Source organism: Uranotaenia lowii, chromosome 2, assembly GCF_029784155.1.
Source record: "Uranotaenia lowii strain MFRU-FL chromosome 2, ASM2978415v1, whole genome shotgun sequence".
Classification (NCBI taxonomy): domain Eukaryota; kingdom Metazoa; phylum Arthropoda; class Insecta; order Diptera; family Culicidae; genus Uranotaenia; species Uranotaenia lowii.
In genome coordinates, this window is record NC_073692.1 from 87,848,855 (window position 1) to 87,864,182 (window position 15,328).

General features: G+C 33.9%; 1 protein-coding gene across 1 annotated transcript in view; it reads right to left on the bottom strand.

Annotated features, from left to right (window-relative positions):
- LOC129743692 (myosin-VIIa-like) overlaps positions 1-15,205 on the bottom strand; it is a 39,902-nt gene extending 24,697 nt beyond the window's left edge. Inside the window, exons 1-6 of the mRNA XM_055735790.1 lie at positions 14,981-15,205; positions 14,067-14,207; positions 3,095-3,217; positions 2,423-3,025; positions 1,847-2,359; positions 1,271-1,786 (exon numbers count right to left, since the gene is read on the bottom strand). Of these exons, the coding sequence (XP_055591765.1) occupies positions 1,271-1,786; positions 1,847-2,359; positions 2,423-3,025; positions 3,095-3,217; positions 14,067-14,207; positions 14,981-15,004 (1,920 nt within the window). The 5' untranslated portion in view covers positions 15,005-15,205. The remainder of the gene's footprint in view (positions 1-1,270; positions 1,787-1,846; positions 2,360-2,422; positions 3,026-3,094; positions 3,218-14,066; positions 14,208-14,980) is intronic.
- Positions 15,206-15,328: the final 123 nt, after the last annotated feature.

The window sequence follows — 15,328 nt, forward strand, 5'->3', positions numbered from 1 at the left end:
GCATTTCAAAGTTTTAAAAAAAATCTTCAAGACACAACCATTGAAAAATACTGAGCTATTTTGAAGCAGACGTTCGGTGAAAATCTCAAAAAGGTAAATTTGAATGAAAAAGTTGGTTTCTGTATAAAAAAGGCTGCTTTCAGACGCTGCATCAATTTTTTTAGGTAGACTTATGTACGATTGTACGAATATGTTTTGGAACTGAAATCAAGTAAAAATATCAAACGATCACAAATGGTTTATCAGCTAGGTATTGTTTACAGCATTTTTACTGTAATGCAATTTGATATGGGACACGACACCCTTTGTCCGTGAACAATCAGTTTGGCCTTTTGAAAAAAAAATTCAATGCCTTTTTTTGTCCCTCATCTTTTAAGATTACCTAGCTCGATTTATGAATTAATAGTTTCTGAAAGTCAAATAGACAAAACTTCAGATCAATCACTATTACGCCTAAAATTGAACTTTTGGACACAATCTTTTTTTTATTAAGTGTTGATGACAAGCTTGAGTTGTTGACATAAAGGATTATAATATGTATAGATTGTTTAAATTGATAGTTTCCAATTCAAAAGTTTATTTGGTAAAATAACATTGAAGCGCAATTCATGATTCTGCTTGTCAAAAGAATCCAATATTCGAGCCAAAACAATACTGAACAATTCCAGATAGATAAAACGAAAGCTGGATTTCTTATCTTTTCATCATTAATAAAGGCGAAGGTCACTTGCTAAGTCGTGTATCTTAGTTTGAAAATGAAAACCTATGGACATTAGGGTGACAGCGAAAATGTTCATATCGAAAATTTAAAAAAAACACCCAGAATTGCCATGAAAAATTAATAAAAACTCATTTCAAAATTCACGATGGTGCTCCATATATTTTTTTTACTGCCGTGGTCCTAAAGCAATCCAAAAACCTCAAAATAAAAGGAAAAATTACTAATTACAAAAAATTTGAAAAAAACGACAAAAATTTTACAAGAATAACCTCTTTGTTTTATCTCAAAAAGTTGATTTTGAACCAGATATTTTTTCTAATAACACCAGATTATGATCATTTACGCATTTTTTTTAATCTTTGGCATATTTTTTTTTATTATAACTTTCATTTTCTTTGTGAATTTTTAGGGTCAAAATATTCAAAATTTAAACTTTTTTAGGCACCCGACTGACCTGAACTTTTTCTAAAGAAAAAGAGCTTGCAGTTTTTAAAATGAACCAAGTAAACTTAGTACAGGTAGTTGATTTTTTTTGGTTTTCCCACTTACCTTCGGCTTTTTGTGCTCGTTAGGTTTGATGCATCGGACGAAGAACGGGTGACAGGCGGACAGCGTTCGCATGAGTGCTTCCAACGAGTTCCTAAACTGTAGCGATAGCGTAATAGACCTCTTGGACGTATCCAGGGAATCATCCGTGGCAAAAAGTCGAACCAGAAATTCGTTTCCACTTTTGGTCACAAGTTCTTTCAAATCCGGACTGAAGGTATCGCGATTTTTTTCCAGGAAACTTTTGACGTTGTAGAACACAATCCCCGCAAAATGTTGCACTCCAAACGCTGCCACGTTGTCATATTTGGGCTTCAGGTAGATGGTTTTCGAACCATGGGTGCTGTGCAGTTTTTCCAGCATCGTCAGATCCGTTCCCTTAGGGAAGCGAGTCTCGTCATCGATCAACGCCATTATGTGCAGTGTTTTCATTCCGATCATATCCAGTACGTCCTGATTGTCGATAAACTCGATGTTAGTCCAGTTGATTCCCTCGCGTGTGTATTCCTCTTGTTCCATCTAGAATTTAAAAAAAACGGGTTAAAGTATTCCGTAAAGTTAAGTGAGCAAAACCTCTACCTTAAAGATGTGTTTAACGAAAAATTGCTGCAGATTCTCGTTGGCAAAATTGATACACAGCTGTTCGAAACTGTTGGTTTCAAATTGCTCGAAGCCGAAAATGTCCAAGACTCCAATCGATAAGCGTGACTTGTTTACTGATTTGAAGATTGTTTGATTGATTTTTTCAACAATCATGATGAAAATTTTCCCATAAATGGCTTTAACGAAAGCATCCCTCGCTTCGACTGCTTGATCTTTAGAAATATTGGACACTACACGCTCCCCATGAGCAATGATCGTCTTGCGCGTGAGAGCTGATACCAGAGCATTTTTGGCTACTTTCAAAAGGTTAGACACTCTGGTGACATTCGATGGATCGTTTACTTCAACTGAATCCAAATTTTGAACAATTATTGATTTGTATTTGATATTTCCCAGGTGGAGAATCGCCGCCAGCAAACCAAAAATAGAAATAATTTCCTGATCGGTAAATGTCAAAACTTTCATAGCAGCCTTAACGTCCGCAAATTCCTGAAATGAGTCAACCTTTTTATCAATCCGTTATCAGAGCAATAAATAAATCCAACCACTCACGCTTCCGTCATTCCTTCCATCACATTCCAGTGTATGACCACCTGTCAGATATTGATATTTCGAAGCGTCCTCAAGCTCCAGCGATTTCTTCTCCTCCCTACTCATGCCGGCTAGCATGGCATAGAAAATGTGATAGTTGCGTTCGCCCTTGTTCTGATTCACTATTCTTGATTTCTCCAGCAGATACTGATCGATTTTAGCCCCACTGATGACCCCCTCACGGTTGAAATGAACATCGATGTACTTGCCAAATCTGGACGAGTTATCATTCCTCACAGTTTTAGCATTTCCAAAAGCTTCCAGAATGGGATTGGACTCAATGATCTGCTGCTCGATCCATGAATGTTTTCCACTAGTCGCTGCCAAGTACTGCAGAATCAGTTTCGTGCTTTCCGTTTTCCCTGCCCCAGATTCCCCACTTATCACAATACACTGGTCTTTCCCATCTCGGCACATCTCCTGGTAGGCGCTGTCTCCAATGGCAAAAATATGCGGAGGCAGATCTCCAATTTTCTTATCCCGATACAGATTGATCTCATTGAAGGTATAAATCGGTAAGATTTCGTACGGGTTAATCGCCACCAACATACTTCCGGTGTAGGTCTAAAAAAGAAAAACCAAACATATTAGTGATCTATCCGCTTCCGAAAATATTGGAAGCGTATCCCATACATAGATTTGCTTCTGGCGATATCGGACAACCAAATTCCGCAAAATGGCATACTCCTGCAGGTCGCCGAGCGTTATCATATCGTTGACCGTTTTCTGGGATGTGACATGCATCGGTTTGATGATCTGGAATAATATCAATATTAAATTAGTACGGGAAATGCTTTCGAGATAACGGAAAAATCAAATAGTGCCGATTGAAAAAGTTAAAAAAAAAAACTTTTTTTTAATGTTGAATATTTAGAATTTTTTCCAATGTTAAACCAGTTCCGTTCAAAAAGAATGAAACCGCGCAGAACAGAACAAATTTCCAGCTTTGACAGACTTCCATTTCCCTCACAAGTGATATTTTTTCATGAAACTTTACCACAAGCTAGTTAAACTTATAAACTCTTGATTTATTGAGTTTTGAACGTTCTACGTGCACTAAGAAGAGAGATACTGCTTTCTAGTAGAAGTATGGAAAATTGAGATTGCTTAAAAAATTATGTATAACAGTCAAATTTCATGTTTTTTTTTTTTTATTAAAATTTGTAGCGGCCCACCACACTCCCCCACACCAAAAGGCTCAATTGAGCCCCCTGGTAATGGACGCTACTGTTCTCAGCATGTCTGGCAGCAATGAATAATAAAAGTTAACGCGAGCAAATTTTAATCATGCTGAGAACACAAAATTGTTTAATGTCGTGCGAGGAAATGTATTATTTAACTAAATTGACAACAATATGAATCTCAATGGAAAATAATTTCCTTTGAAGAGATTCATTATACTATATTTACTATTACACTAATTATATTTACTAATTTTATCAAGTTATGTTCAATAATTTAATAAGATAAAAATACAAACTACAATTTTTTAAAGAATAATAATATTAGAAATTAACGCTACAAATATGCAAAAGGTAAGCAAAACAAAGACTGGTTGATGATCGACTGTTTTAATGGTTCAATTTTTCTTTCAAAAGCTGTATCACTTTGGTTTTGAACATGGAACGATTGGTTATGTTTTTAATATCAGTTGGTAAGGTGTTGTATTTAGTAAATCCAATAAACGAAATTCTTTTTTGCCCTAATGATGTTGTGGATCGGCTTCGTTGCAAGAAATCTGACTGGCGAGTGTTATGAGTTCGCAACCCCGTAGTAAAATGGAGGTTTTGAATATTTTCAGTTGAGTGTAGATTATCATAGATATATATAACAGTTTGCAAATCACAGAGTTCAGATATTGGAAGAACGTTATGCGTTCTTAAAGAGTATAGCTGAAAGGTAGGGAATAACAAAGGGAGTTTTAAGATGTTTTTCAAGCATCTATTCTGGAGCGTTTGAAGTTTCTGTAAGTGAGACAAAGAAGCTCTTCCCCATATCATAACAAGGTAGTTCAAATGAGAGTGAATAAACGCAAAATAAAATTTAAAGAGAACATGTTGGGGAACAAAATTTCTCAGTTTCCAAAGAACACCGCAAAGAGGAGTAATTTTTTTTCCAGGTGTTCAATTTGACGATTCCATGAAAGAGTTTCATCTAAGTAAATTCCTAAGTATTTGAAACAACTAACTCTCTCAATCGTATTACCATTCATAGCTGGGTCATTAGTACGAGGCAGTTTTTTATGTGAAGAACGAAACAACATGTATTTGGTTTTTGTATAATTAAGTGAAAGTAGGTTTGAATTGAAATATTTTGAAAGCAGTTTTAGGTCGTCTTCAATGTGCTGAATTATAATATCAGGTGAAGTTTCTGAATAAAAAATTGCTGTATCATCGGCAAATAAACGTGCTGTGCCTTTAAGTTGAAGGTTACATAAATCATTTACATATAAGAGGAAAAGTAATGGCCCGATATTACTCCCTTGTGGTACACCGATATCAATATTTCTTAATTCGCTTCTTGTATTTTCAATAGCCACAAACTGCTTGCGATCTTCTAGGTAGCTACGAAGGATATTATTTGCTGTTCCTCTTATCCCGTATTTATGCAATTTGGACAATAATATGTCATGATTTAGAGTGTCGAAAGCTTTTTTGAGATCCAAAAACAATGCCCCAACAACATTTTTTGACTCTATTTTACATATGATAGATTCCACTAATTCTGAGATGGCAATTTGAGTGCTCGAGCCTGATCTAAATCCATATTGCAGTTTATAGAGTATATTGTTCTGATTTAGAAAGTCTACAATCCTATTAACAAGAAGCTTCTCGAACACTTTACTAAAAACGCTTAAGGTCGAGATAGGACGATAGTTATTGACGTCAAGCGAATCGCCAGCCTTAAAAACAGGGATAACTTTCGCAATTTTTAGACAGTTCGGGAAAACTCCTGACTCTAATATTTGGTTAAAATATTGTGTGAGTATGTACGAGAATGTTTCATGGTTTTTTTTAGGACATTAACAGGGAAGCCATCTGGTCCATGACCCTTTTTATTTTTAAGTGAAAAAATAACTAATCGAACCTCGTTTACATTAGCGGGTCGTAAGAAGATTGTATTTTCTACCTGTGCGATATGAGACAAATGATCATTTTCAGTGTCTATTGGAATCTCTTTAGCCAGGTTCTTTCCAATTGTGGAAAAATGTTTGTTAAATTTCTCACAAATCTGTGTACTATTGGTTATAACACCTCTTTCATCTGAAAGGTTGATTGAGGAAGTCGTTTTAGATTTACCTAAGAGCGTATTTATGTTTTTCCAGAGCTTAGAATGCGGAGAATTATTTAATAAGCGCTCGTAATAGAGCCTTTTACATTCTTGTTTTTTTGCACTCACTTTTTTATTTAAATGAATTAACATCTCTTTCAAATTGTTATCATTAGGATGCTTTTTTGATCGTTTTAAATAATTATCTTTTATTTTGATGAGTGTCCACAGGTCAAATGTCATCCACGGACAGCAATTACCTTTAAGTTTTACCCTTTTATTAAGTGTACGAGTAGAAACATTCACAAAGCGATTGTAAGTTGATGTGATTTCTTGTAGGCCTTCATCAACACTTTCTGGTAGTTGAATACTGTTTAAATAATTCACAAATAAGCTGTTTAGTTTAGCGTAGTCAACTATCTCTTTTCTTAGAATTGTTACATTTTTATCACCTAATAAATTGAAGGACGTGAGTATTTGTAGATGGTCACTAACATCAGAAAAGATTGTATATCTCGAAATTTTGTGAGATTATGTTAAAAAAATACATTCTAGTATCTTACCATTTTTTTCAAAACAGACTAAAAAATCAATAAATTAAAGCTGTTTGAATATAAGGTTGGTTTCATTCATTTTGGATTGATGTATGTATGGAATCAACGTATTTGCGTAATCTTCTCTGCAGTTGGAATGTTCTCTTACTCAAAATGCTTTGAATTTATGCAAATGTTGATTTTATAATGTTCTAAGATGATATCGATCATCAGGCTTATGTAGTTTTTCCTATAGATTGTATATATGGATGTATAGAATCATACTTCCAAATAGAATAAAATCACCTGTTACCGCGGAACCAACCTCGTATTCAAACAGCTTCAATTTTTGATCGTGTTGATTTTTTTTAATTTGATCGGATTTTGGAATAAGGTTGGTAGATTACCCGATTTTATCCAGGTTTGCCGGATAATTAAACAAAATTTAGGAAAATTTTGGTTCGGCCCGTTTGCCCAGATTTCATTGAAAACATTTCGGGTTTATTCACTTTTTTGCCAAAACAAATAATGAAAATGTGTTTTTTCGAGTTTTTTGTTCTTGACTCTCCAGGATTTCTGGTCGACAATTTTGAAATCAAATGCTTGGATTTGGCCAGGTTTTTAGATAAAATTGCTCGGATTTATCTGGCTCGTACACATTCTGAAAAAAATCTGGCAACCTTGTTCTAGAATGTACTTGTTTACATTATCTCACGAAATTTTGATAGGAAAACATGGAATTTGACAAAGTTACAGCTAATTTTGTGAGGAAATCTCAATTTCCTTACTTTTACTAATATGAGGCCCTTTGAAGCCAAAGGGGTATAAGTGCATTAAAGGTGCTTTCGGCTTCCACGATTTTTTTTTTTTGCGATAACACGATCAAACCTCGAGTTTAAACTATTTCCACACACACTTATGCATGTAAGTAAAAATTGCATTATTGGCACAAGGCGGCAATGCTATAGAATTCGTGTGGAGCACATCTCTCAGATTTAAGCTTTTTTTTTGACAGATTTAAGCTGTTTTTTTCAGATTTGAGCTTTTTCCCCCTGATTTGAGCTTTCATCTCCTATGCTCTCAAGGCAAAAAAAGCTTAAATCTGAGGAAAAAAAAAGCTTAAAAACGAGATTCACCAACACTTAGTTAAAAGATATTGGTCACACGATACATAGACAAATCCTGTATCGTTGCCGGGACCTGTATTTAGACGATAACTAGATAACATAATACTTTAGACCGCTGTAAGCTTTGTATGGAAATTTCAAATTCTTAAATTTTTACACCTCCCATAACTTTTTTTGATTGTTTTTGATGCCAGAAATAGCAATAAAAATTTTGGAAGCGATCCATTCAGTCCTAAATTAGCGCAACGAGTTTTAATTTTGTATGGAAATTTGTGTGGGAAAACAAAATTTTTTATTCAAAATCGCCAGAGATATACTGAGAGTTCCAAAAAATTCCACTTTGGATGAAAAATATTCCTTGATTCTTGCAGTACTATTCATGTGAACAAAGCAAAAACCTAACTTTTACCCCAGAAAAGTTATTCTATGTTATAAAAAAAATGTTTTTCAAAATATTTTTTTAAATTTTTACGTTTTTTGCTTATTTGCAAGCTTTGTAACCATAGGATGGAAATAAAAAAAAATCTCAAAAAAAACTGCTTGCATCGCCAGAGAATTTATTGATTTATATAACCTTTGCAAAAACATTTCATGCTATCATTAAAAGCAAATCCGCAATTTTCAAATACTTTTCAATGGATTCAGATTTTTTATTTTGAAATAGTTATAACTTTTTTCATGAAATTCTTATCTGCTTGTCATGTTAGCAAAAAATGAAGCTTAAGAATAGTCAAAACCAAAAATTAAAGACCGACTTCATTTCAAGCTTATTTGAATTTTCTGGATGATTTAATGTGCAAAAATTTCTTCTTCCATACAAATTTCCATACAAAATTGAAACGCGTTGTGCTCACTCAGGAATCAACCTGTTAGGGAGGTCGAAGGGGTGAATGAAACACAAATTTTAATAGCTGATGCTTCAAACTAAAACATATAAAGAAAGTTAGTTTAATTCTAATTTTAAACCTGCAGTTTACCGTACATTATTGGTGTTCCAGTGTTTCTAAACTACGACCCTTTTCCAACTCACGATTGTAGGCAGACAGAAACTTTAAACTGTAGTTTTGGCTACTCAGTCGCTTTTAGTATCTTCTGTAGTACAATATTCGAAATTAGTAACATATTAATAAATTTTATATGATGATTGAGGTTACCGTTAGAACTGTGTGAATAACTGTTTTTTATAATATGGATGTCCGAAGTTCAATGCTTATATCTCTACCTTAAATAATAACTATAAATGAATTCAATTAAGCCAAACAGAATAAAGTGAAACTTACTACAGAGCACTCGCTCGTAATATAACTTTTATCGTAGAAATGGTAAGATTTAATTTCGGCACTACTTTCCTCTAAACACGTTTCTAACGAACTCGAATCTAATGTTGTTTATATGCATGTTATCAATTGTATGTCACTGTTCTAAGATGTCACAGGATCTCACTTCTCATCAACTACTGATCAGTCACAGTGGGCTCCACAACACAACCAAATCATCTCAATTTTTTTTAAACTTTAAACACAAAAAAATGTCCAAAATAATTCATTCGAAATCAATAGAATATCACGCATTCAACAGAATAAAATAATCAAAAATCGAGCTCAAATCTTGATTTATTGTGTTAAACATTTTGGAATGAAAGACTGTTAAAACATGCGTGTATGTATTGTGTATGCAACTCGTTGCAAAACGCGATTTTTTCAGCACTCAACATAATTATTTACGTTTCATACTCAAAAAACTCACACTCACTCACACAACTCACACTAAAAAAATCCACTTTTGCAACATGTCGCACAAACCAATTTTTTCTTCATATGTTGAAAATCTAGTACTTTGTTTAATTTTTAATTACAATTTCTATATCAATTGTTCATTTATGCTTTTTTTGATACTATTTTTTTCCTCGCCAATGAACAATTCAAGACCTACTTGGTCGGACATTTTCTGGATATCGGCATGGTCGTTCACAAGCGATTTTTTGTTGACGTGCACTTTTTGAAGGTCAATTATAGATTTCAAATAAGAATAGCTCGTTGGATAAATTAACACGAGATAAAAAACAAGCTTTTTGTAACTTGTTGAATAAACAACTATTTTGTTTCAGAAATTCCTGTATACGCCTTCAACAATATGATCAATAATCTTCGTGTGTATAATAACAGCTCCACTCCTCACATTCAAATCTTCTTAACCATCATTCCAATATACTGAAGAACTGAGATTATTGATAGATCAAGTGTGTTCTATGAAAATGATTATCGAGACAACAACATAAATTTCAGTCTTCAAAATCGGATCATTGAAAATTGAGATACAGCGAACAAAGCCATAATTGGATGTCATTTTTAAGTCAGATTTTTTTCTACCGGAAAATCTGGGATAGCGATAAAAATGTTCATCGGACCTCCACATATGTATGCATTGTCGGATGGATTTATTCTTGACAACTCCAAAAAATAATGAAACATTTTTGATTATAGTCGTGTGGCTTTACCATCTTTATGGCATTCGCCGCGACTTTTTATTTATCCACGTTGCCGTTGGCGGACAGTCATTAAAAAAGGATTCCTATGGTTGCCAGATTTCTCGGTTTAATTCGGGTTCGCCCGGATATATAATACGAAGTTTGACAAAAGTCCAGTCCGGCCCGGTTGCCCGGATTTCATTGGAAAAAGCCCGGATTTATTTACTTTATTTGCTAAAAGTAACAAAAAAAAATTTTTTTTTAAACTACATATTTGCATCCAAAGCGAAATTTATGAAGCAAGTTTTATAAAATTTTTCATGTAAGGTTTTTTGAAAGCCCAAAATACTGTTTAAAAACTGCTGATAAGTTATGGCGAAAGTTTGTTCATTCAAGTTTTTTTTTCTTGATTTGTGTTCAGTAATTCCTGGGTTCAGCTCACAGAAAAACTTAAATTAAGGTTGCCAGATTGCTTTTTTTTATCCGGTTTTGCCCGGATATTTAATACAAAATTTTGGTACAGTTCGTCCCGGCCTGGTTATCCGGATATCCTCGAAAAATTCCCGGATTTTGCCCGGATTTATGCATTTTATTTGGCAAATCCAACAAAATAAAACAAATTTTGAGGAATTTTTTTTGCCAACAAAACAAAATTTTTTGAGCAAGTTTTATAAAAATAGTCATGAAAGGTTTTTCGGAAGCCTAAAATACAATTGGATGGAAAACCTTTTTTCAATTTTGTTTACCTACTTAATTTTTGTTGAGTAATTTCTAAGTTTAGTCAAAATTTGCCCGGATATTGCCCGCATTTTTTGTCGTAAATTTTGAAACCATTTGCCCGGATTTTACCACCTTTTTATATAAAATTGCCGGGATTTGCCAGCTCGGATACGTGCTGATAAATTTCTGGCAACCTTAACTTAAATAATGCAAAGCAGAAATTACAAATAATTTTGAAATCAAATTGTTTTTCAGATTTTTTTTTCAATTCTGGACCTACTACAGATAACCTGATAAAACTTATCTTCTTAATTTTTAAACATTGGAATCCTCAAAAAAATATCTAAACGTCTACACAATAATTCCAATATTATCAGAAAAAGGTTAACATTTGCGGCCAGGGGAACTCCAACAAATTACCTGTAGAACAGCTTTGGAGGGTTAACTGCGTAGTTTGTAATTCGAAACTTCATAATTTTTCATTTTACCATAAATTTTCAACTTTGGATAGTAAATTTGTTTTGAATTTTAATTTTAAAAAGGAGTTTGAGGGGGTAATTTTTTTTTGAATCCTACTATTCAAATCGAAATAAGATTTTTAATCTCAATATGTTAATCTTGTTCAAAAACCGTATTAAGAAATTAATTTTATAAATTGTATGATTTTGTTCTGAAGCTCAAATATCAAATGACATGCTTGATTGCAAATTTAAAATTCTTTTTGAATTTTCAACAATGTTACAATATATTTGTGAATTTCAATAAATATTATTTTGTAGTTTTTTTCCAGATTCTGGAATTTTAGGTGCTTGAGTGGAAGGAAAAGTTGCAAAGTATAAACTTTCTCTATGGTCCAATATTCGCAATTTTTCAATGACCTACAATAATAAGAACTTACAATACAGATTGTTTAACGGAAGTCCATGGTAAATTGAACATTTTTAAAATTTTAACATCTTTATTTGATTGATGAGTTCTGTGGGTTTGTTTGTTTTTTTTTTGCTTATCCTTGTAAGTATCCACAAAAATACAAAAAATTGCAAAAAAAAACTGTGCAAATGTTGTGCTATATAAAAAAACAACATTATTTTCCTATGTTTACGAATATGTGTAGGTCATTGTTCCCTGTGAGTCTCGATGATCTTTAATTTATTGGAAGTTTTGCCAGACATTTGTAACAAAATTTCAGAGGCGTAAGATCTATTAACCCAGGCATGTCAAACTCGTTTAAGGGTGCGGGCCGCATTAAAAATTCTCTATGACGTAGAGGGCCGCAGCCAAAATCAGTTAGAAAACATAACATATTAGTTTCGCGGAGATTAGATACAATGAAATGGAATATAGTTATTAGTAAACTAGGAATAAAATTTTCGGTTAAATTTTTATGTAAGCTTTTAATGTTTAACATTCTTATATTATAATAATAATTATTATATCTCAGGTTGAAGTTTATTTGTCACTGACACTTTCATTATTGATGATAAATTTTTATAAGATAATCTCGAACGATGAGGAGTTTTTGTAGCTTTCATTATGGTAAAAAACTGCTCACATAGATATCTACTTTCAAACATAGCAAGAATTCTGGCAACAAATTTCCGTAACTCAACGTAGCGTTCAGGCAAATAGTTGTATAATTTTGGTACAGCCACTTCAATGTATTTCGCTTTTGATAAAGAATCGCTCTGCAGCTCTATCAACTCTAGTTGCAAATTACCAGCAGCATTTTTAGGAGCAAACGAAAATAGAGATACAAACAACGAAAATTCTTGCTCGTATGAATTAAAGTCACGAAAACGGCTTTTGAATGCATCTAGTAACGATTCTAGGTGAAGAACGTATTTACCAAATGATGCAGCCTCATTTGATCTTTTCAGTTCTTGACACGTAGAGAAGTGCACAAGGTTTTCTTTGGAAATTTGGTTGATCCATAACCGTAACTTCGCTTGAAAGATTTTTACATCATCAGAAGCAGTTGTTATATTTTTTTCTTTTCCTTGAAGCTTAAAGTTCAAATCTTGCAGGTGGCCAGTGAGATCAACGTCAAATGCCAAATCCTGAACCCAGTCGCCTGCTTGAAAATGTTCAACAGGTTCATCTTTCATTTCCAAAAATAATATTATTTCCTCTCGTAGCAAAAAAAAGCTGTTTAATATTTTGTGTCAGAAAAGCCAGCGTACTTCTGTGTAGTAGGAAATTTTATGAAAATTTAAGACGGGACTACGCGGGCCGCATTGACCAACGCCGCGGGCCGCATGCGGCCCGCAAACCCCCAGTTTGACATGCCTGTATTAACCCAATGAAAATAATTTTGGAAATTTATTTAAAAAAGGTTTTAAATTTACCAGTTACGTTAATAGCTAATGTAACATGGATTTCATCTTAAATTATCTAGAAATCCAACCAAAATAGAGTTTAAACTTTGTGGGACTTGAATTACAATGCAGGGAAAACGGTTACTTTTGGAAGAAATCTTCTTTTTACATTTAATCATTCATCTGTCATCGTTATGAAACACTGATTGATTTGTCGCTTCCACAGATCGTTAGCCTGCTTAAGTACTAAATTTCTTAAATTTTTAATTTTGTTTTAACCTTGCATATTTCCGGAACATGCGGAAGGGACTTTTCAACGAAATGTTTCTTGTGCCAGTTAAAGAGTATATTTTACTGTTCATTACTAAATTGTTCAAAATATCCCCCTACAAGCGCTCCAAATATTCTGAGCACGATTTGACCACCATATTTTGTTTTCTATTGGTGGGCATGCTTATAGACTTTGTAGAGATGAAGTCAGCTCTGTTTATTAGTCCGATAGCCGAACTAGTCCAGTTACTTTTCTATCATTTCCCCTATTGAAATTTTCGGAATGCGCTTGAGAAAAGCTCTCACATTCCTTGGTTTCATGGAATCAATCATCTTCACTTTCATTCAAATTTAAGCTCACTGTTAGATCCTCCAGAACTCTTTAAACGATTTACAACGCGGTTAAATAATTGTCAAAAAAATGATTTCAAGCTGTTGTTGGGTCTCCCACTGGATTTTTCCTGGATTATTCTCCGTCCTGTTCAAAAAAATTTGTCAATGAACTTCTGTATTGGACGCCATCTCACAAACAACTTGACAGATTGTCACCCAATTTTGTACACGTAAACATTACCAAGATAGCTTAACTGAAAATTTCATCAATTTCCATCCATGCATTCAAAAGCTATTCACAAATCAAATTGTTGCATTTTTATCGAATACAGTCGTTATTTCCAACTTTTCAGTTAAGATAAAATAAAAAACAAACATAAAATAGAGGATTAAGGTCAAGATCGCAAAATCATTTTAAAACTTTGCCTTCACATTCGTGCTTGGTGCCTTACGTTGTGATGAATTAATGAATTTTCTGTGAAGTCGAAGATAACTCTCTGGAGCCACTTTTTTTTTAGAAAATCTAGACTATCAAGGTGTACAAATGAACATAAATCAATCGATACATACCTCGTCATCCTTGACCCAGCTTTCGATGCCCTCATCATCCACGATCAAAGTTTTGCCAGCATGCGTTCGAACGACACGTCCCGCATAGGGAATGTCGAATTCCGTGTTCTTCTTCTTTGCCACCAACCAAACCCATTCTCCCTGGAAAAACATAATCGCAGTTCAAGTGTGGTTTGCAGAACAAATGGCAATATTTGATTTGATCAGATTTGTATATGGATCAATATCCATTCCTGAAATAGGAAATTTTGATGTCTCGTAGTAGGATCGTCTTTTAACCATTGCTAATATTTGATAACCTTAAAACTCAAGTTGTAAAACTTGGAGGTATAAAATGCAAATGTATTCGTTCGATTTCAACAGTTTTAAAATCCGGGGATCCCTGGTTAAGCTATTATATGTTTTATCTAAGCCAGTTTTAAATAACGTGCACACTTTAAATATTCTACAAAATTACTGGAACATAAAATCACGTTCTTGCAGTTTCACAAGCTGATTAAAAATTTGTCACTTGTATTTCCCACATGTGCGAAGAGTTGCATTTCAAATTTCACATCCGCGTTGATTCGCATTTGTTCTTTTTTCTTCGACAGCGACATGAAGGAGTGCACTCCACCCTCCAAGTGTAATTGATTACAGATATGTTGTTGAATTGATTGGTTCGCCAAACGAGCCGATCACGCTATCTCAAAGTTTGACACCACCTACGAAAAAAAAATGATAAGCCCTATCGGACGCAAATGTGTCAAGTTATTTATTGGATTTTTTTTGTGGTGGCACTCTTTCACTTTCTTCATTTGACACTTAACAATCTTCATATCACATATGCTAATTCAGCCTGGTATTGCCCCACTTTTTCTAGATTTAACCATGACCTTCGATGACTATCCGATGTTTGAATAAAAGCTACTCACAATTTCTTCTTTTCGATCCGCCATTGCTCTCGTGATCAATAGTCATTAACTTTTACAATGCAAGCGCAGAATTCGATTAAAAAATATCACAAAGCAGGTTGAATTCTTTGAGAGAACAAATGAAAACCGCTATCACAAATATTGAATCACCCCGAGCACTTCCAACCGGATATGGATTCACAAAATTTCTTAGTGGCGGCGGAAAAATCAAATCACCCACCACGTTTGCACACTCGAAAGGAACTGAGGCACCTTGCGCTCCTTCTGTTCTGAGCTGAAATTGAATGAAAAATAAAATCGCTTGTTCGATAAGAACCGATATCAGACTACATTCGTTATCAGTGATTT